We start from the raw sequence: 23,009 nt of genomic DNA, 5'->3' as shown, positions 1-23,009 counted from the left end.
TTATATGAGGTCATTTTCTGTTACTATAATGAAATAACTGAATCTAGATAGTTTGTAAAGAAAAGAGGTTTGAGCTGGAGAGATGGCTCAGTGGGTAAAAGAACTCACTTGCATCCCTAACAGCCTTGAGTACAGCTCCCTGGAACCTACATAAGAGCCAAATGCAGTATCATGACACCCTATAATCCCAGCAGGGCCATGGGAAGTGGAGATAGGAGACTCTCCAGAAACTAGCTGTCCTGGCTTTGTCAGTAGGCAGTGACAAAAAGACCCTGCCTCGAACAGTGTAGAAAGAGAGTACAAATACAAATATCTGTTCTCTGTCACATATGCACTTTGGCACACATGCACCTGACTCACACATGAACTGAGCACATCACATTCTCTCTCTCTCTCTCTCTCTCTCTCTCTCTCTCTCTCTCTCTCACACACACACACACACACACACACACACACACACACACACACACACACAGAGAGAGACAGAGAGAGAGAGAGAGAGAGAGAGAGAGAGAGAGAGAGAGAGAGGAGCCAGCTTTGCTTAGCTCTGGCAAAGATCACATGGTGGGTGGCATCACAAGGGTGGGAAAACAAAACTTACATGATGTCTCATTTACTGATCTATTTCTGTAAAAAAGTCACCATGACTGACCGAGGCAACTTTTATTAAAAAGGAAGCATTTAATGGGGGGGACTTGCTTACTGTCCAAAAGTTAGTCCATTACCATGGCAGGGAGTATGGCAACAAGCAAACATAAGTCTTGATCTACAAACAGCAGCAGGCAGGGGCTAGTGGGGGGGCTGGGAAAACTTAAAGACCATATTCAGAGACAGACTTCCTCTAACAAGGTCACACCTACTCCAACAAAGCCATTCCTCTTTTTTTTTTTTTTTCTTTTCTTTTTTTCAGAGCTGGGGACCGAACCCAGGGCCTTGCACTTGCTAGGCAAGCACTCTACCACTGAGCCAAATCCCCAACCCTAAGGCCATTCCTCTTAATCCTTTTCAAACAGTTTGGCAACTTCAGACTAAGCATGCAAGTAATATGAACCTATGGGTGCCAATCATATTTAAACATGGTGTGATAATTTTAGATACCAATTTGCCTGGATCTAGAATCACCTGGTATATGGTTTCCTGGGCATGCTTCTGGAGGATTACCCTGATTAGGTAAACTGAGTGCAAAGGCCTGCCCACTGTGGGTGGCACCATTCCCTAGGCTTGGATCCTTAACAGTGTAAAAAGAAAAAAGAGGAAGGAAGGAAGGAAGGAAGGAAGGAAGGAAGGAAGGAAGGAAGGAAGGAAGGAAGGAAGCTGAGCACAGATTTTCATGCTTCTCCACTTCTTGGCTGTGGATATGATATGAGCAGCCTCCTTCAGCTCCTGTTACTTTGACTCCTCCACAGTGATGGACTGAAACCTGAAACTGTAAGCCAAACTAAACTTTCCTTCCATTTCTTTTGTCAAGAAATATAACAAAGACATAGAAAGACAGGAAGCCAGAGAATGTGCAGGGGATAGTCTTATGACTTTCTGGTAGACTTTACCTTTTCAAGGGCCTACCTCTACTTAATATCACCACACTGGAGAACTAAGTTTCTAATACATGAATCCTTGAGAGCAAAAACACATCCAGAGGGGTTGGGGATTTAGCTCAGTGGTAGAGTGCTTGCCTAGCAAGCACGAGGCCCTGAGTTCAGTCCCCAGCTCCGAAAAAAAAAAAAAAAAAAAAACATCCAGACCATACAACCCTTACATCACCTAGAATCCTCTTCTCAGAAAAGACAGCATGCATGGCAGAAAAGAAATAGACTTCAACAGGTTACAGAATTCCCTGAAGGACTTTAGTAGAGTGAAGAGTAAGGAAATTGTCTTAGAAGTAAGTCTTTGAGGGACACAAGACCATTCCTCAGGAGTGGGCAGTGGGCTGGGTCCACATGGCTCCTGATTGCCAAGGTCCAGCAGTTTAAGGACAAAGGCCTGCTATGGTGAGCATATCAATATATAGGAAGTTTCATAATTATTTTCTTTGGGGAGAAAAGTGTTTCCAGGACTCAGACTCTGAGAGTATCTGACCTTACCTAAACTTCCCACTGTGTACAGAGCACTCAAAGAACTGGGCTTCCAGAATCCCCACCCCACCCCTAACATCTACTTGAACTTAAAAGGTGCACTGAAGGAGGATAGGGTTAGGGTTGAGCACAGGACAGACAGGTTTCATGGTTCTATCTTCCAGGCAGCTTTTGAAATAGCAGAATGCACATTCATCCAGAAATAAGAGTCCTGTCTTTCTAACCTCACAAGATTAAATCTGGTGGCATAAAGAAAACTTTCATATGGGATAAGAATCTTGAGCCACTGGGGGTGGGGATAGTAAAAATGTTATCTATGCTATTATGATTCTGAGATTATGAAATAAACAAATAAGAATGGCAAAATATTGCGATAGTGGAGATATGCGTGTGCTGCAGAGTCTTATGTCAACTTGACACAAGCTAAAAGTCGTCTGAGAGAACCTTGATTAAGAAGATGTCTTCATAAAATGGGAGGGCAAGCAAGCCTGTAGGGCATTTCTTAGAGATTGACAGGAAAGGGTCCAGCCCGCTGTGGGTGGTTTCATCCCTGGACTGGTGGTCCTGGGTTCTAGAAGAAAGCAGACTGAACTAAACTAAGTCGTGGGAAACAAGTCAGTAAGCAGCACTCTTACATGGCTTCTGCCTCAGCTCCTACCTCCAGGTTCTTGCCCTGTTTGAATTCCTGTCCTGACTTCTTCCAATGTTGAACAGTGATGTGGAAATGTAAGCCAATAAATTTTTTCCTCCCCAATTTGCTTTTGGTTGTGGTGTTTCATGGAAGCAATAATGAGCCTAACTAGGACAGCACTCAATTAGTGTTCCCAGAATGCTTACTCAAGAGTGTTTCATTTATTCTTCACAACAACCAAGGAGCTGGGTGTGTTTTCTGTGTTTTTATTTTGTTGTGGTATTGTCAATTGAGCCCATTAAATGTGCCCTACAGCTCAGGTACACCGTCAGCCAGAAGCTCAGTGTTGCAGGTAGGGATTGGGAATTACCCCAATGCTACACCCAGGAAGTCAGCTACCCAGTGGTTTTTGCAACTGAGGTTTACCTTTACCTAAGTAGTGTTGATATTTAAGTAGGTGACCTCTTATTTAGCCCAAATAGTGGTTTCGATCTTAGAATTCTGTTCCATGATTTAAAATGCAGGTATCCAAACAGAAAGAGAGAGAGCCAACTGCCCCAGAATAAAGGTAGGGTGATACATACGTGAATATAGGCTAAAGTCCCCCTGAGTCCCTAAACTGAGACAGCCTCAATTGCTTTCATTTGGTTGAGTTTTATTTATTAATATCTATCCTCCTAAACACCACTACAGAAAAGGCTTCAAACCCTTAAATCATTTGAAAGTAAATGTAACATATCTGCTACGTGTATTTTTTGAAAATAACTTTTTCAAAACAAAACAAAGAAGAGAAGTAAAGCTTTTCTGCGTTTTCATAAATTTCCTTAATGTCTGTCTTAATAGAAAGCTGGTGGAATCACACTCCATCAGTCTAGCAGACACTGCCAGTCACGTTGTCTCGGGAACTTACTCCTGTGCATCGGTGGGAATGTGTTCATGAAAAGAGCCAATGGCATCTTAAGACATTTATAGAAATAATCTTGGCCTTGGTGAACTTCCTGAAGCAGTCTTGGGTACCCTCTAGATACCTGGACCACACTTTGAGGACCATGACCTAAACAATGAGCGAAGGGATGAGAAGTGAGGGGGACAGTCAAAGATGCACCTAGGGTCTTTTCAAAGGGCACTCGGAGGGCCACCCTCCCTCTGCCCACACCTCTCTTGAGAGAAATTAAACTTGAGCTCCCTGTGCAGGAGGGCTTGGCTAATTCTCCCTGGAACATACTGACTTTTGTTTAGTTTTGTCTGTTTTAGGGTACTTTTGATTTGGCGGCGGTTTGTTTTGTGAGACGGGGTCTTTGTGGTCTCTGCTGGCCTGGACATCAGTAGCGGAGAATGACCTTGAATTCCTGATCCTCCTGCCTCTACTTCCTAAGTAGTAGGATTATAGAGGTGATATTCACAATCTAAATCGGGACTTTATTATGCTAATACTACAAAGTGGCTGCAATAAGATGTCCCTTCTACCACAGTTCACCACAGAATTCCTGAAACAGAGTCAGTCAGTCACCCAGCAGAACATAGGAAGAAGCACCCCATGGGGTCCACTCCTGACCCTCACGACTAGTCCATTTCTCTACACCTATACACTTATGCTGCACCAATCCCTGGGTCTCCTGGTCAGGCCTGCGGTGGCATCAAATGGTATCAAGGATCTAGCACCTCCTTCCCCCAGCCAACATGGCCTCGCTTGCCCTTCCTCAGTTTCTCGGTGCTGGCACACCTGAATCCACTACTAGGAGAGCCCGCCAGAGGCCTGTTTGCACCCCTCCCCAGCAGGTGTCCATCCCAGTTGCGCACCCCATCTTTGTTCTTCCTCGGTTCTGCCGGCCCCAGGTGGGACTCTGACAGGCCAGTGGAGAACACAATGCACAGTGAATCTAAGCCTACCCCTGCGGAGCCCACACTTCAACCTAAAATCTTCGGAAAGAGCTGTGGTAGAAGCGACCCCTTTAGAGGTTCAGGAAGACTGCAGCAGGCTGTGGCCACACTTCTGCTAGGAGATCCCTTCCTTATCAGAGGTAAAGATAAGGGCAGCTGCCCCTAAGGAGCGACCCACACCTCATCTGGCCTCACCAGGGGCAAATCAGCTAGCCTAGGCTGGAACAAGAGTCGCAGCTCCACTAAGTACCTGGGCTGGAAGAGAGGAGAGCTCTCCAGGGCTCTGCGAAGCTCATTCTTGAGGCTCCAGAATTCCCCGTCCAGGTAGCGGTGCAGCGATGAGTCCCCAACACCCAGGCCCTCCGGAGTCTGCTCCATCTGTGTACTTGAGGCTGCAAGTTGTTCAGTAAACCTCCTCAGATCTTCTGGCTTCTGGGCCGTTCACCTACTTATCTTTCCACTAGACTGGTCTCCTCCCAGCTCACCCTCATGTCTCCTCCCTCATTACCATGTCACAAAAATTCCCCTGCACCCTCCCTTCTTTGTTTGAGGCAGCTGTCCAGAGCATTTGAGCTCCACCACTGTTCTCAGGACCTTACCAAGAACTGCTCTTTAACTCCATTAAGTTGTCCCTCCAAATTTGTGGGTCACTAGAAGCGAGTTTCAGATCCTTAAAAGAGGTGCTGGTCTGATGTCTCTGGGTCAAGAAGGATGCTAAGCACTAAGTCATTTCATCCACTAAACAAACAACCCAGCTAGCCATTTTGCATGGTTCCCAAGACCAAGGTGGTCTGGCCTCTGCTAAGACCTCACCACCCCAAATTGGACATTATGTGTCTTCAACCTGAAGGTGACAACAACCAACTGATGGCAGTACAGGTAGTTGGGAGCTATAGATAGAAGATAAAGCTTGAGAGATAACACTCAACTCACCTAACAAGATCTCTACCCTGCTTCCTCCCATTATTTCATGAGCAAGAAAATGTCTCCCTTCCTTTCAAAGGCTATTTTGTGCGATTTTTAGGTCAGCAGACTCCGCCTCAAGAAGTTTCCTTTGACTCATAAATTACAAGTGGATTGCCTTAGGACAGCAAAAATATAATTGGTTATAGTCCCAGAAGTCAAAAGTTCAAAATGGATCTCCCTGGGCTAAAATGAAGGCGCTAGTAGGACTGGGTTCCCTTTGGAGGTTGTTGGTGAGAAATCTGTTCCCATGACTTTTGTTCAAGCTTTTGGGGGATCACTTATGTTCTATTCTTGCCTCTTATCTCCTTTCTCTGTCCTCAAAGACCATCACTCTTGCCTCTGCTTTGGCAATGTCTTTTCTTCTTTGGACTTTGACCTTCCTGCCTCCCTCTTAAAAGGACTCATTTACCTTGATCCCCTGTTAACACAGGAGATCTCAATCTTTCTTCATACCACATCTTCACTTTAGCAATACCCCTTTGCCAAAGAAGAGCAGACATTCTTAGGTTCAAGAGGTTAGGCCATAAACATTATTGACAGACTATTTGTCTACCACGCCATCCTGGTGAAGCAATACCCAACAGATGCAAGGGATTCCTACGTAACAGGGATCCAGGTGCTGGGAGAGTTCTAAAAGCCAAGTGGCTTGTTCAGAGCCTTTGTCTGCTCTATCTATCTATCTATCTATCTATCTATCTATCTATCTATCATCTATCATCTTCATTTCTCTGTATTCTCTTTATCTTCTCATTTACTCTTATCTATAAAACAGATGTTGCGATGCCAAGCGCCATACGTTCCAAATAAAAGAAAGCTTCTTCTCCTTCATTGCTCAAACAGAACAGTCATGGCAAGCAATCCCACATTAGTGGGTCACCATCAGCACCCAAATCCTAGGGCTTTTAAAGACAAAGTTTTTGGGGGTTGGGGAGATGGCTCAGCAGTTAAGAGCACTGATTGACCTTCCAGAGGTCCTGAGTTCAAGTCCCAGCAACTACATGGTGGCTCAGAAGCATCTGTAATGAGAACTGATGCCCTCTTCTGGTGTGTCTGAAGACAGTGACGGTGTACCCATATGCATGAAATAAATATTTAAAAAAAGAGAGAGAGAGAGACAAAGTTTTTCTCACTCACGCTACCTTCAAATTCTACTCATGTCCTCTTACTTCAGCTCCCAGACAATAAAACCATCACCATCCTGTGGCCACAAGGGCTTTGGTTCAAGCTGCAAAGGATACAGGTGATTTCCAGATCCACCCTAACAAGCAGAACATTTCACTGCTGACTCTGAGGAAGTAACACTCGAGCACTTCAGAAGGCTGAAACCAAATCAATCTGTGAGCAGTGCTAGAGATTGCTGGAGCTGCTCCTACAGCTACTCTTTGCTTTCCACAGGTGAACTGCACTCCCCTCTCCCAAAGGAAGGCAATGAGACCCCCACACTACCATAGCATCAAGTCCAAAGTCCCAGCAGGAGGCACTGTGTCAAGTGAGGATGTCTTTTCTCCTGGCCTAGAAACCTAGAAACTTGAAAGACAAGTGACTATGTTATCTTCCAGGCACTCAGCTCAAGTGGAGGCGGGAAACCTTCTACTGTTAAAGGTCACTCTAAGTTTTTGGAGAATTGTGCATTACACAGTCTATGGAAGATACTAGAAGAATGTTGTTAATGAAATTAAATAGTTTATATACACATACATCTCTCATATATATGTATACATATGTATGAGATTCCTGTTATGTGGGAATTCTTTGCCATTAGTTGGGTATCACTACATGCAGTTATATAGACTACATGGTAGACAAACAATGGCCTATTAATAATGTTTTAGTCCTAATCTCTGAAACCTAAGAATATGTGCATGTGTGTGTGTGTGTGTGTGTGTGTGTGTGTGTTATATGTAATTCATAATATAATTTATATAATATAGGGGCAGAAAGAATGGTATTGGAAGAAGATTGTTTGATCATTTGTTTTTGTTTTTGTTTTTGTTTTTGAAACAGGGTTTCTCTATGTAGCACTGGCTGTCCTATAGACCAGGCTGGCCTCGAACTCACAGAGATCTGCCTGCCCCTCCCTCCTGAATGCCCATCACACCTGGCAGAAGGGGGTTCATTTTAAGAAGTGATAGGTGATGAAGACAGAGAGCTGGCTCAGCAGTTCAGAGCACTTTTTGCTCTTGCACAGGGCCCAGGTTTAGTTCCCAGCAACCATATGGTGGCTTATAACCATCTGTAGTTCCAGTTCCAAGTGATCCAATACATTTTTCTGACCTCCATAAGTACCAGGCACACATGTGATGCATACACACATGTAGTCAAAATAAAGTGAATACATATTTAAAATGTTTTAAAGAATGATAGACAAGGAATTAAACAAAAATGTCATTGGCCTATGGCATATCTAATGAACACACAGCTCCAACATTTGAGAGAAAAGTTTTTTTAATTATTGATTGATTGATTGATTGATTGATAAGTACACTATGGCTGTCTTCAGACACACGAGAAGAGGGCATCAGATCTCATTATAGATGGTTGTGAGACACCATGTGGTTGGTTGCTGGGATTTAGAACTCAGGACCCCTGGAAGAGCAGTTAGCGTTCTTAACCACTGTGACAGCCCAGAAACGTTCTTTTTTTAATTGGACAGAAAGGATGGTATGTGGCAAGGACCTTCCCCTAATGAATAAAGATTTTAGGGGACCAATCACTGGAAGAGGAGTGGGCGGGACTTCCAGGTGGGAGTGGGGTAGAGAGGAGGAGAAAAGGGACTTGAGGTCAGAGGGGGCAAGAGAGGAGGAGAAAAGGGACTTGAGGCTTTTGGGAGAGAGAGAGAGCTGGGGGTAGAAGATGTAACAAACTAGAGGGCTCCGCCACCAGAGGATTTAATCTAGTATGGTTTACAAATTAGGATGTTAGTAGTTGCTGTGCCCAGCAATTGAGTTACCTGTTGATTTTAAACTAAAAAAATTAAATTAAATTAAAAAAGCACAAAGGGAACCTTGTGTTTTGTCTCCTACTGCTGCTATGTTTGACAGTCTTTTCTTTTTTTTAATAGCAAAAAGTGGTCTTAGAAAAGACACAGTTGGTCAAGCATGGTGACATACACCTGTAATTCTAGCATTTGAGAGACGAAGGCAGAAGGTCACAAGTTCAAGGTCATCCCGGGCTACATGAGACTCTCAAACAAAGCAAAAGAAAAATGATCATCTTGCAAATAGAGTAAAAGGGCCTAAAGAATTTAGGAACTTTAGGGGTAGGGAAGGTAACTGCTTCATAACTTCTTTCTGTGAGTAAAAGATGACCTGAGGAGTGAAGAGGGTGTTGGTGTGTTTGTTTGGAGGAAGAAAGGGTGCTGTTTTTAGGGAAAAGGTTAATTAAGACTCAAGATCCCCAAACTCTGCACTGTGACAAGGATAACACCAAGAGTTCAGCTTGAATCCTTGTAACAAGTAAACCTCAGTTCCCTCCTCACTCTCAGGCTGCACAGCTCCAAACGCTCCCATCCGAAGCTTCCTGGACTTCTGTATCAGAGTACAAGAGTGAGTCCACTCCCTCACCTTTACCAGAGCTGACACGAATCATTTGGCCTGTCCTGGATGATATTAGAAGAATCTTTTCACATGCCACACCTGTCTCCAAGGGCCAGAGAAGCGTCATCCTCTTCAGTGACCAGAGCACTAGGAATCTTAAGTTCCTTAGCCATCTCCAATATATTTCCTGCAAATCTTTTCATATTAACAAGGAGAAGCTGTGAAATTAAATGACTCAGGGAAGTTGCCTTTGAGTAACTTTAGCTAAATTTAATAGGTCCGGTGGTCCACTGTTTTAATTTCCTGGAACTGCCACAGAAATACCATGAACTGATGATAGCTTAGCAACAGAAATCTGTTCCCTCATGGATATGAAGGCTGCCAGTGTGGAGTTGAAATAACAGCAGTACCTCGTCTCTGTGAGCTCCAGGGAAGAATCCTCTCTTGCCACTTCCTAGAGTCTAGTGGCTTCCAGAAATCTCTGGCATTCCTTGGCTTGTAGCTGCACCATACCATGCTAATAGCTTCCTTAATCATAATGTGACCATCTCCCCTTGTGTTTATTTTCAAACTTCTGTCTTCTCAGAAGGACACCGGTCTCTAGGTTAAGAGCTCAGTCTAATCCACAGTGACTTCCCAACTTGATTACATCTGCAAAAATCCTTATTTCCAAAGAAGAAGGCAATCTGAGGTTACAGATAAACATATTGTGTGTGTGTGTGTGTGTGTGTGTGTGTGTGTGTGTGTGTGTGTGTTGGGAATACTATTCAAACCAGTACCCCCACCTCAAATTGATCCTTGGCCAATAAATGGAAGGAAGTAACCACTGTTGGTTTAGATAATCAATTTCTGCATTAACTACATTCCAAATTTTTTAAAAAAGACTCAGCAGCACAATTACACACACTCCTCCCAAAAGACCCAGGTTCTAAAGGTTGAGCATAGACACTTGAATTTTCAAAAACCTCCTCTTCCTTCTAGGTGAGTGATTCCAAACTTTGATGCACAGTGGTTTGCCGACACCAAGAAGCAACTGGAAAGAGTGAAGTAAGATGGTCTATGTAATAGTATTGCACCCATGTTGGCTTCTGATTTTGATCACAGCCCTGTGAGTGTTCTGGGGTTAGAAGCAAATTGCAGTGTTTACTGGTATGATTTCTTCCAAATGAGTTAGAAAATTGTGTGTGTGTGTGTGTGTGTGTGTGTGTGTATGTATGTATGTATGTGTGTGCATGCGTATATGTGTGTGCTCATATCCACATACCGCCACATGTATGTTTGATATGAAGAGAGGAAGGGAGAGAGGGAGACAAAGAAGGCAATATGAGGCTTCTCTCAGTCATCTGTTATCTAGTTACTCGCAGTTATAAACCAATAAAAACTTGTTTGAATTATTTTCAGCCAAATGAAAATGCTTCAGTTCACAAAACGCAAGGGAAACTTGGGCATAACTAGAGATCATTGGTGTGAAGGGCATCATAAACCACTGGAAACAGCTGTCTCAACTCTCAACTTTCTGTTTCTCTCATATTCATACCTTTCCCCTCTCCTCTCCCCTCTCCCTCTCCCTCTCCCTCCCCTCTCCCTCTCCCTCTCTCTCTCCTCTCTCTCTCTCTCTCTCTCTCTCTCTCTCACACACACACACACACACAGAGTCTTTCTCCATTCTTAGAGCAAGACCAAAGCCTACCTGGAAGTAAGAACCACAGAGACCAACAGAACCCCAACATCACAGTTCTCAGCTCCAACCATAAGAAACTACCTTTGTTTCCCCTTCATTTCCAGTTGCAGCAATTTTAGTACAACTTTGATTGGCTTAGTGTGGGTAAGATAACCACTCCTGACCAACCAAATGCAGTGGAGGTACATGGCAGGGACCTCTATAAGGCTACATTGATGATATGGCTACATAATATGGAGGGGGTGCTTACTCCCGACCCCATCTAGGAACCTGCTGAGGGGTTTGACAGCTGCCAAATCCCTTCCAGCCCTTTCATTTTCCCCATACCCTTCAACCTAACAAGCAGAACAGTCAGACCAAGATGCTGCCCTCTCTGTCTAGATGCTACCCTGAGGAGCTCTAGACGGCCCTACAAAGAAGTACCCTCCTCCCCAGCAAAAAGTACTCAGCTGGGGACTGGGAGTCCTTCAAAGCCATCAGAAAGCTCAGAGAGGACAAAGGCACCAGAATAGATGTTCCAGCTACCCCTGGTCCAGGCCCAGAAATCCTGCCCATGACAGACAGATATAGACCAGAAAGGTTGGAATGAAGGGAACCAACAGTGATTGGCCTCAGAGAAGTATAACTTGTCTGTAATGGACTGGAGAGGGAGGGCCTCTAAATTAGTCTCCAAGAGCTTCTCAGGTCTTCAGTACAAGAGAAAGGCTCTAAAATTGTTTCTGGCTTCTCTCTGCACAGCACCTGGCCTCTTGGCCCTGGAAGGAGCATCAGACTGACCCCCTCCCCAGCAAGGTCATTTATAGGGCATTCTACATGCAGTGGTTTATGGTGAGGTACTGCATAACCTTGAGCATCTGGTGCTCAGGTTTCCTTTAAACTGCGTCTACAGATGAATAACCAGCAATGTTTAATGACTTGCCCAAGGGCACACATCTCTTAGTCGCTTCCTGAACACCCTATCCAGGGCTCACATAAGTGAGTTACACACTACAGGACTGACTTGGGGCATTATTAATTAATGAATGCTATTTTTATGGAGACTACAGGGCGTGGACTCTACAACCCAAAGCTGTGGTTCTGTAGTGAGGTGCAGCCTGTCCTTGTGAGCATTTGAGTACGTAAATTTCAGAAATCATGTAACCATAGTAAACCTAAGAGTTTAAAGGCATCCTGGAGCTTGTTCGGACAGTTCCTTCTTTTCTGATGGGGACACTGCAGGGGATATTCTCCAATTGAGTAGTCTCTGGCTGCTGCTCAAAACTTGGGGTAAGAAAAATGGAAAAACTGGGAGTGGAACAAAAAAGCTACTATGTGGAGCAGAAGAGACCGGGAAAAGGCTTGGCTTTAGGCTATTGGTTTGCTTTGTTTGCCTTGTGCTATTTGCTCACTGTGAACAAAAGTGGCAGAGGGAAAACTTGGGCAGTTTTTAATTACTGGATCTTCTTACCCCCATATTCTAGACAAATATCCGCAGAGAGGAAAGGCACAGCCTCCTGAGACAGCCACCACAGTATCTTCAGAAATGACAAGGTTACTGAGTACACGCCGAGGGAGCTGTGCGCCAAACAGCAGAGTCACCTGGGGCTGTGTGCACACAGCAGCTGCTCCTCCGTGATTCCCAGAAAACAGTTTTGATTGGTGGGTGTTTGACAGGAGGCGTGATTTAAAGAGCAGTTCCTGGTGTTAATTTTAAATAGTCATACTCGGCCACAGTTTCTTTGGACAGTGCCCGTTAGACTTCTCCAGCACAGGTAAAATAAAGGTCTGCACAAGAAAACACAAATGGTTACATTGTGATAAACCAAGGCTATCACAACTTTCCACTGTTATCTTAACTAAAACTTTTCGTTAAGAGAAATCCATTGTTAAACAGAAATCCATTGTTAAACACAAGGCACGCTTGTGTAATATATAAGGCATAAGAATAATAAGAAAACGAGCAATATGTGTGCCCAGATTAAACATATAGATGTCTGTATGTAACTTGGATTCACTTTACCTCTTCTCCAGCCTTTCCTTTGCTCCCAAGTAGACTAACTAGAGTGTTGTTATTCTGCTTCTAATTAAGGCCAAAGAGTTGTGTCTAGAGTGAAGTCCAGAAAGCCTCACACAAAGGCTGCTAAATTAGCATATGAAAAGAATCTGTCCACGAAAAGAAAGGCTGAGGAGGTCTTTGAACTGGCCAGAGCCACTAGTATCTTCCCCACACTCCCCTACCCCTCATTCCCCACCCCCATCCCATGCCTGAAAGTAACATTTTAATACTGAAATACTAATGAGACATGCCATGCATGAATTTGTAAAGACAACCTCATGTAACTCGGCATGCACAAGCAATCTCATGCTATGAAGATGACCCAAAACCCCAGAGAATGTGGCATGAAAGTCCCAATCCTTTGGATGGCCTTTATTGAGTTTCTATAAGCCTTCTTTCTGCTTTAGGCTTTAGGGTCTCTCTGTGTAGCCCTGGCCATCCTGGAACTCACTCTGCAGACCAGACTGACCTGGAACTCAGAGATCTGCTTTTTCTCTGCCTTCTGAGTGCTGGGACTAAAGGCATGTGCCACACAACCCAGTTTGGAAGTATATTCTTTTTTTTTTTTTAATTTATTTTTTATATATAAGTACACTATAGCTGACTTCAGACACACCAGAAGAGGGCATCTGATCCCATTACAGATGGTTGTGAGTCACCATGTTGTTGCTGGGGTTTGAACTCAGATGGCTTTTCCAGAGGTCCTGGGAGTGTATTCTTCATCTTTCACTTTGCTTGTTACTATATACTACGAATGCAAGAACCTGGAACTCCCTCTAGTGGTGTTGACCAATTCTGATATCTGCCAATATCATGATCACAGACAATATTTTAGTGTGCAGCTATAAAAACTCTAGTGAGATGAGTCTAAGAAATCAAATGAGAAGTCACTCATAATTCTTTTCTCTAAGTTAGGAAATGTCTCTCAGTCTATCAACTTAAGGGAGCTGAAACTCCCAGGACCTTTAGAAGCAGGAAGGTAAGTAATCACACGAGCCTTTTATGTTCTACTTGCTTTGGTCAAGTGACCCTAGAGAGGCAAAGTGGGAAGTTATTAAAACTCAAGAGGCAGAGAAGACTAGATTATTTCTCAACTCACTCTCAGAACACATGAACACGTTAAATATTTATTCTTGGACATCCGGACTCTTTACAAAGTTATTATGAATATTTTGTGAATATTATTATACGAATATGTGTGGGTGTGACTTTATCTGAACCTAGTATGTGCAGGTGCTGGCAGAGGCCAAAGGCGCAGGATCCCACAGAACTCTGGACACACACACACACACACACACACATACATACACGGTCCTACAAACAGGGCTATTTTTCTTCATTCATGAACCCGACATGAGTGTGGTTTTCTTATTTGTTATACGAGTATGTACCACGGCATGCGTGTGGAAATCAGAGGACAACTTGAGGAAGTTGGTTTTGTTTCCTTCCACCTTATGAATGCTTTTATTCACTGAGCCAGCTCACCAGCCATGCAATTTCTGTTAGTTAAGCAATGAGGACAAAAATTCGCGACTCTCAAGACCCAGGAAGGCTCAAAGCAGTTCCAGTCACAGAATCGTCGCGTTCAGCCCGATAGTGTAATACTATAAACCAGTTGCAATTCTTACAGTTTAAAAAATAATAATAATAATCCCTATGTTAAAAAAAAATGGTTATTGTCTCACTAGAACGGAAACGAACCTGACCTCAGCCAGCACCTAGCCTAGGATTCACTAAAGGCCTAAGCGCAAGTGAAAGGAACGGCTGAGGAGGGCGAGGGGGTGGGGGCGGGACTTTGTCTCCCAGCAACGGGCGCAGCGATTGGCTAACTTTCCCGCAGGGGAAACCAATAGTCAGGCGCGCTGCCAACGCTCGACATTACAAGTGCGGCTGCGCGGGGAATTCGAATCGCTGGCCGCCTTCGAGGCTCGGGGTGGGGGCTGATGGGGTGTTTAGTCGGCGGCTGATGGGGTATTTCACCGCTGCGCGCTTTTTCTCGTCATGGACAACCTCGGAAATGTCTTTCGGTAAGTGTCGTTCAGGTGGAGTGAGAGCGCGAGCCGGACTGAGTGCGGGTCGGGACGGTTGGAGTGCGGATCCTTCAGGAGCGCTTTCTCCTCAGCGCTGCTTCCTTAGTGGGTTCGCCACACCAGGCCTCAGGCAAGGCGGCGGCCCCCGGCTCACTCGCGTAGAGGTGCAAGCTGCAGCCGGTTACTGTTTTGTGCACAGGATTTGGGATTTGGACAGTCTGCCAGACCTTCAGAAGTCACGTGTCTCCATGGGGAACGCGGTCCAAATGCGAGGAACGCCCCGCCTTCAAAACCCAAACTAGGGTGGTGGAGATTTTTGGAGAAAATTACAAAATCTCTGAAAAACGCCACCCAACTAAGGAAAGAATTTACTATTTCTCGATTGCCTGATATGTAAGAAACAAAAATTGAAGCTGAACTTTATGAAAAAAATGCTTGCTATTAAGTCATTTAAATCTTCGGGCAACCAGATTTTTTTTTAAGGTTACCACACTGATTGCTTTTTTACTTTTTTATTTTTTGGACTGGGATGGGGTGCACTTAGGTGACTTACCCAGCCTGTGATGGTAAGCCATTTTAAAACTGTTAAATCGGATGTTACAAGAAATACAATTTTTATTTTTATCAGTCCTTTAGGTATTAGATAAGTAAGATATCCAAAATCTGTTGGCGTTAAGCAATTTAATTTTTGATCAGATCGACTAAGGATCTCCCCTCCCCATTCTAAAAAAGTAACTAGGTATTTTGATTTTTAAAGGCTAATTTGATGTTTTAGCATTAAGTTACAGTGTGTTTAAGCGATTTTCCCAGGAGATGTGGTTGGTGTAAGGTTATTCAGTGTTTACCTTAGACAAATATTTGTATATCTTATTTTGCTAAATAAGAACTTCTAAACAAAGAAGTTGTGCTGACATTTCAGACATGCCAAAAGGAATCCAAAATGTGTTCCTTTTAAGTGAAAAAAGTGAGAGACCTTGATCTTAAAAAAAAAAAAAAAAAAGACATTACTAAAATCTATACTACTACTGTCCACAAAATCATGAGACAGCCATTGCAATTTCTGAGTGATTTCAGTATGCCAATGAAACATATTTTGAGATAGATTTTCTCATCATCTACAAAAATACTACTTTTAAATTCTTTCTCTCCTAATCTCATCATTTCTCAATTTAAAAACCTATGAGTGTTTCTCGACTGGATTCATACTGAAAATACAGTTGATTCCCATCTTCCCTCTCTCTGTAGTTGTACATATGCTATTCTCACCCTTACTTACTACCTATTAGGACTCTGCCATAACTTCTGAACTGATTCCTATTTATAGTTCCACCCCTACCCCTTTATGTAAAGGAACAAAGAAGACATTTTAAAATGCTGGAGAGATGGCTCGGCTGTTCAGAGCACTGACAGTTCTTCTAGAAGTCCTGAGTTTAATTCCCAGCAACCACATGGTGTCTCACAACCATCTGTAATGGGATCTGATACCCTCTTCTGGTGTGTCTAAAGACAGCAACAGTGTACCCACATACATAAAATAAATAAAATTTTAAAAAATGCAGATAGAGCTTGCCTCTTTACACGTTACACTTTTTTACACTAATTTTGATTCCTTAAGGATAACTCGTGCCCACTCTTACCACTTAACTTGCCTCCCTTTTCTATTTAACAGTCAATGAAACATGGTACTATTTTTTTATGTTTTTGTTTGTTTACCCCACTAGCACGTGAAGTTGTTAGGACTTGATTTGTTTGCCTGACTAATTAAACTGTGGTTAGGTATTGTGGAAGTAAGAAAAGCAAAATCCTCTGGGAGCTCTATGGGTATTTATCAGCACTGTCATCATGTGCTTATCCTTTGGGACAATGTTAGATTTGGACTCAAGCAAACAGTCTCTGGAAACTCCAAATTGTAGTATTGGGGCTGTCACACCAGAGGAGAGGCTTTCTTTGGATCTTATTCAAACCCCCTAACTTACCTATGCTCCTGAGAAATAAGGGCCTAAGTATCGCTTGTCTCAATACCACTGGGTAGCAATGACATTGGGGATCATCAAGTCTAGATAGACTTTGAGGCAAATACTGATTCTGACTTTTCTGAACACCTCTGAATGATTGCTCTTTTATGTGATATTTTGGTTGATATTCAGGATTTCCACTCTCAAGTATATAGATAACATAATGTAGAATCAAATATATCTTTGGCATCCAGGAATTATTCCTCCTTTCATGTCTGTACTTTTGTGTTCTAGTATGTTTGAAGCCCATATGCAAAGCTACAAGGGTAATGACCCACTTGGAGAATGGGAAAGGTTAGTGCATGTTTGTTTGTTTTCCTTTAAACAAAGGAACCATATGCTACCCTGTGGAAAACTAATATCCATATTTTTCTAGCTTTATGAAGTGGGTAGAAGAAAATTTTCCTGACAATAAAGAACACTTGGTGACAATATTAGAACATTTAATGAAGGAATTCTTAGATAAGAAGAACTACCACAATGATTCAAGATTCATCAGTTACTGCTTAAAATTTGTAAGTATAATTTCAAGTAGACAGCTAAATATAATGTTTTACTTCTTGTTCTCTCCCTTGCTTTTTGTGGGTAAGGGGAGTTAAGACAGGGTTTTTCTTTGTAGCCCTGGCTATCCTAAAACTCACTCTGTAGACTAGGCTGGACTGGAACTCAAAAAGATTCACCTACCTCTGCCTCCAAGTGCTGGGATTAAAGGAGTGCCCAACAATTGGCTGGCTTTTTGACTCCTTCTTGTTAAGATCATTTTAGACTGCCTTTTTTTAATATCAATTTCTTGCTTTTAATTCATGAATGTTTTAAAAGTTATGTAGTCAGAAGTATGTATTTTAGAGCCTTGGCTTCTAAAGCACTGAAGAATCAGTGATTTAATTTTAAAACCTCTCTTTATTTCATATGTCTAAATGTTCCAACATGCGATAGGAACTAAAAGTTAAATGGATTGTTAGATAAGAAATCTGGTTGGGGTCAGTTGTAGCTCACTTGGGAGAGAGAGGCAGGCAAACCTGCATTTTCTGCCAGCCTAGTCTACAGAGAGAGTTCTAGAACAGCCACGGCTATGTAGCAAGGCCCTGTCTCGAAAAGAAAAGGAAAAAGAGAGAAGAAAAACATGCTTTAGGGTGAGATGATAAGCAGGAGCTCTTGGGTGCTAAAAGACTCTGGGAATGAATCAAATTCGTCATGAGTATAGTAAATAAATGTTAACTGAGTGTTAAATATCAAAAAATATTTTAACCGTAATATATAGTTATACATCATAACTAGTATATATACCATATAGTATTATATATGACTATATAATATATAACTATATAACATATAGTTACATATAACTAGTATATAACTATAATAGCTAGTATATAACAATAATAACTAGTAAAAGAAAATTTAACTCAGAGACTAAATTAACTCAGAGATTAAATATAATACTAAAAGAAGGAGGCAGTCTCAGACTTTAAGAGAGTGGGATTCTGTGTTTATATTATGGCTTCTAGTTTAGTGTTTCTATGGGATTCCTGAATGTGCACGCAAACAGGTCTCAGACTCTTGTCCCTTCCTTCTCTTGAGCTCTTTTCCTTCTTTTGGTTTGTCTTATCCAATTTCGATGAGATCGTTTTTTTTTTTTTTTCACCTTATTTTACTTTATTTTGTTAAATTTTTAAAGATGAATGTATGAATGAACAAATGAAAACCTAGCTACTAGGGTAAAAATTAACAACTGAACTGTCATTTATACCTACTGGGAGAGGGAGAATCTGTTTTCTCAAATGGAATGACGCTGGGCATATCAACACTCCAGGGTAGGCTCATGCTCAGGAGTAGTTGACCAACAAATAATGGACTCCATGTTTTTTTGCTTTTATTTGGTTTGTTTTTTTTGTTCTTGTTTTTTTCTTTTTAGTGTTGATGTATTTTGTTTTTTAGGTTTTGGGGTTATGTTATTGTAATTTTTGTTTGTTTTGGTTCTTTTGTTTGATTTTTTTTTTTTTGAGAACTTAAAATTGGGTATGTAGGGAGAAGAATATGATCAAAATATATTTAAACTTAAAAGTTTTAAGTAATAAAAATATGATTTAAAAAACACAAAAATATGTTTTAAAAAGAATTTGAGAACCAGTTAAGATGTTGCATTTCATGCAGCACCAGTAGAAAACATGTTTCCCCCAGTGGCAACATTATGAATTCTAATAATAAAATCATATGGAATAGAGAATGAACATGAAATTGTTATCTAAATTATAAAATATTCTAATTAAAGGCACCTTGTGGGACTTGAGTAAGCTCAGACTAAGATAAAAGAAGTATTTCATGTAATGAATCATTGTAGGTCCTACTGTTTTCCGAAATACTTTGATAATTATTGAATATCAAGGGAAGAAATAACTTTTAGATTTACTATCAGAGAACATTTATATTTACATAATACCCTAGACTTTCACAAAGATTGAACAGTGTAGGTCTGGCTGGGCTCTGGAAAATAACTAGCCTAGCAGATTGGTTATCTTGTGTATAGTAGTTATACATAGTTATGGAATACAGTAACTATATGTAAAAAAATGCATATAATGGTGTGATCCAAGTAATTGGTATATAACCTCTGGCATTTATCATTGTGTGTGTGCGTGTGTGTGCGTGTGTGTGTGTGTGTGTGTGTGTGTGTGTGTGTGTGTGTGTGTGTTGGAAATCAAAACCCTCTCTATTAGCTATTTTGAATATAAAATTATCAACATAGTTTTCTAGTGTAGAACATTAGAAGTCATTCTTTCTATCCAGCTACTCTCTATATTCATTAACCATATCTTTGCACTTCATTATTATTTATGTGTGGTTTTGCTCTGAATTTCTGTAGGCTGAGTACAACAGTGACCGTCATCAGTTTTTTGAGTTTCTGTACAGCCAGGGAGTTGGAACCAAGTCATCATATCTATACCTGTCCTGGGCAGGGCATCTGGAAGCCCAGGGAGAGCAGCAGCATGCCAGTGCTATTTTTCAAACAGGAATTCACAATCAGGCTGAACCTATGGAACTACTACAACAACAATACAGGTAGTTTCAAAGTGTATAACTCTTTTTCTGTCTGTACCTTTATGTGTATCTACTTTAACTGTAAGTCATACTGTATGTGTATTGTAGGTCTGACCACAGATAGAAAGCTTTATACTTCTCTTAGGATGTCCTCTGTGACAGATTTTATAATGCCACTTTAAACTGCAGCATTGTAAGGCAACACAGAAGATCACATCACAAGAAGGGTACCTGCAAGAGACAGAACAAATTGTCCTCTCAAAATAACCCATTAAACCATAAATAGAATTACCCATTCATGAAGACAAAGCGTTATTGATCTAATCACATTTTGGAGTTATAATATTTTATAACTCTCACAATGTGGGTTGAGTATCAACATGAAGTTTTAGTGGCTATTCAAACTGTAGTGAACTATCATAATGAATGCCTTATTTTTCTCTTCACGTGTTTTATTCTGTTACTTTTCTATTATAAAAATGCCTCATTTAAGAAAACTTGAAAATGCAGAAAACTATTTTTTCTCTCCATATTACAGAATTACACACATGCTTTACAGAGTCAAGCTGTGGATACACTGTATGTCAAGATCTTTTCCTCGAAAAGTAATATATTTCTTACATTAATCTAAAACATATGCTTAAACAGTTTCAGGGCATGTGAGACATACAACCAAACCATCTATTCAGTTTTTCTTTTGCATTCTCATTAGAAGAATGCATTGCACACCTTGCCAGCATTCGACATACCTATTTTTTTTTCATTTTACTATAGTATTTATGCTTTAAAAAAATTCTGATTTATTATCAGAATTTTCAAATATACATAAAAAGAAAAAAATCAGTATTTAATAAATGTTCATTTATATACCTTTAGTAATTATTAACAGTTGATTTTTTAAAAATTTTAAATATATGATTGCTCGCCTTCATATATTTATGTGAATTGTGCATGTACTTGACACCCCCAAAGGTCAGAAGAGAGCACTGGATCCCATTGTGAACCATCACGGTGGGTGCTAGAAATCAGACCTGAGTCCACTGGAAGAGTAGCTAGTGCTCTTAACCTCTGAGCCATCTCTCCAGCACCTTGACCTTTTTTGGTACTAAGGATGTTTGTTTATCTCTTTTACTTGTTTGTGCCAAGCACACCACTTGGAATGTGTGAAGATGGCAGTCAGGCACAGTCATCCCATTAGCCATGTGCTGACAGAACTCTTTATCTCAAACACCACTACAATCCTCTTTTAAAAAGTGTTTCCTACAGGCTTATTCTATGTTGCCTAATAAAGTTAATGATAATTCATTATCCAAAAATGTCAGACTTGGGAGATGCAGTTTTTAATAGGCCGAGTTGGTATGGAAAAGTGCTATGAAATAATGTATGTGTGAAATTTTTATAAAACATGAGTGATACAACCCACTGTCCTTTGAAACAGTGATCTAAGTTTTATATTTTGATTTCTTTAAAATATAATTATTTTGTTTCAGATTTTAAAATATGTGAAGTAGTAGTTGAGACATCTTTGAGTTTTAACATCTGTAGACTTACATGGAGAAAGAGTGTGTATGTGCTCAACAAATTTGAAAAATAGTGACAAACTGTGTAAAAGGAAGGCTTTTCTAATATTAACATTCTCAGAACTTTATTTCTGCATTTAAAACAACTTTCAAACTCAGTTTTTCTTTTTCTGTCTTTATTGCTTGTTGTATTAGTTACATTTCGGTACAGATATATATATTAAACTGTGAAGTTAAAATCTATATGTATCTTCTATTATCATGCAGGCTATTCCAGGCACGCCTTACTGGAACACATTTGCCAGATCAAGGTAAAATGATACATTTTAAAATATCTAGATTGTTGATAGTCTGTAATTTTCACTAAGTGTTTTTTGTTTTGTTTTGCTTTTTAAAAAGGGCCTTTTGTAGTATTTAATGAAAACCAAAGATTACCAAATTACTGTTTTGAGTAATAGTTTCCTATTACTCAAATAGTTTCCTCTGATAATAATCTCACAAAATAGCTTTGGACAGCAGAAGAGCTGTGTCTTAGCACTGTAGTACAGAAAATCTGCAAACAAAGCTTAATGAATTTACTATGTGTGAAGAATTTTTTAAAAATAAGCTAATATCTAGATACAATATAGTAGCACACACTTGTAATCCCAGTACTCAGAAGGGAGGCTAAGAAGGAACATAAGTTTGAGGACAGCTAAGGCTATAACAATACCCTATCTTTTAAAAGAACAAAATGAAGATTCTCCCAAAGAGAGTAATGCTGGACTCCCCATCGGTTCCGAATTGAATCAAACAGGTGTAATATAACTTTTAAAAATGTGGCCTGTTCTTTTCTCTTAGAAATAAAAATTCCATTTCAACAGTAGTTACTGTCATTTAGAATAACCACTTAGGCTTTATATTCCATTCAGGTATTATCTTTTTGGGTTGATCAGAAAATTTGTTTCTATAGTATTTTTCCTAATTGAAAATTAGTCCATTTTCTGAGACAGTTTAAATGGGTTGACTTTTAAAATAATTTTTGTACTTATGTGTTAGATATTTTATATGTATGAATGTTTTGCTTGCGTGTATGTCTACACTGTATATATGTCTAGTGCCCACATAAGTCAGAGAAGACATCACATTCCCTAGAAATAAGAGTTGTGGATGACTGTGAGCCACTGTGGGTGGTGGGAATTAAACCTGGGTCCTCTATATTTATAGAGAACAAATGTTTTAACTGCTTAGCCATCTCTCCAACCACAAACAGATTTTTTAAATACAATATACTGGAAGAATAGATGAATGTATTATGTGCTGATTTTATTTACTGTCACTTTTCACTTCTCATTTCATTTTTTTCCCCTCATAGCTACAACCTCAGAACCTTTGCATAGTGCACAGATTTTAAACCAAGTTATGTTAACAAAGTCAAGTCCAGAAACAGAAAACTCAGCTTGCGTTCCTAGGAGTCAGGTAACAAAGACATTTATTTGTATGTTGTATGGAAATTAGGAATGTTACTGGACAGCCATGCTGGCTGTCTTTGCATCTCATTCTATTGACACTGTCTCCTGTGATTGACCTCCATTGTCAGTTAATTCTTTAGTACAAATTATTG

The 23,009-nt window shown here is 40.7% G+C and overlaps 2 protein-coding genes across 2 annotated transcripts in view; one reads left to right on the top strand and one right to left on the bottom strand.

Moving 5' to 3' along the window:
• Positions 1 to 4,962, bottom strand: part of Acoxl (acyl-CoA oxidase like) — a 297,983-nt gene extending 293,021 nt beyond the window's left edge. Inside the window, exon 1 of the mRNA XM_032902341.1 lies at positions 4,835 to 4,962. The gene's annotated coding sequence lies outside the window, so the exon portion shown is untranslated. The remainder of the gene's footprint in view (positions 1 to 4,834) is intronic.
• Positions 4,963 to 14,788: 9,826 nt separating this feature from the next.
• The window catches only part of Bub1 (BUB1 mitotic checkpoint serine/threonine kinase), a 30,702-nt gene continuing 22,481 nt past the window's right edge, over positions 14,789 to 23,009 (top strand). The window contains exons 1-6 of the mRNA XM_032904176.1: positions 14,789 to 14,829; positions 17,082 to 17,141; positions 17,224 to 17,362; positions 19,711 to 19,907; positions 21,674 to 21,717; positions 22,761 to 22,864. Of these exons, the coding sequence (XP_032760067.1) occupies positions 14,804 to 14,829; positions 17,082 to 17,141; positions 17,224 to 17,362; positions 19,711 to 19,907; positions 21,674 to 21,717; positions 22,761 to 22,864 (570 nt within the window). The 5' untranslated portion in view covers positions 14,789 to 14,803. The remainder of the gene's footprint in view (positions 14,830 to 17,081; positions 17,142 to 17,223; positions 17,363 to 19,710; positions 19,908 to 21,673; positions 21,718 to 22,760; positions 22,865 to 23,009) is intronic.

This window comes from Rattus rattus, chromosome 5 (assembly GCF_011064425.1).
Source record: "Rattus rattus isolate New Zealand chromosome 5, Rrattus_CSIRO_v1, whole genome shotgun sequence".
Classification (NCBI taxonomy): domain Eukaryota; kingdom Metazoa; phylum Chordata; class Mammalia; order Rodentia; family Muridae; genus Rattus; species Rattus rattus.
Note: the sequence above shows the minus strand (reverse complement) of the source record. Positions and strands in the feature narration are given on the sequence as shown.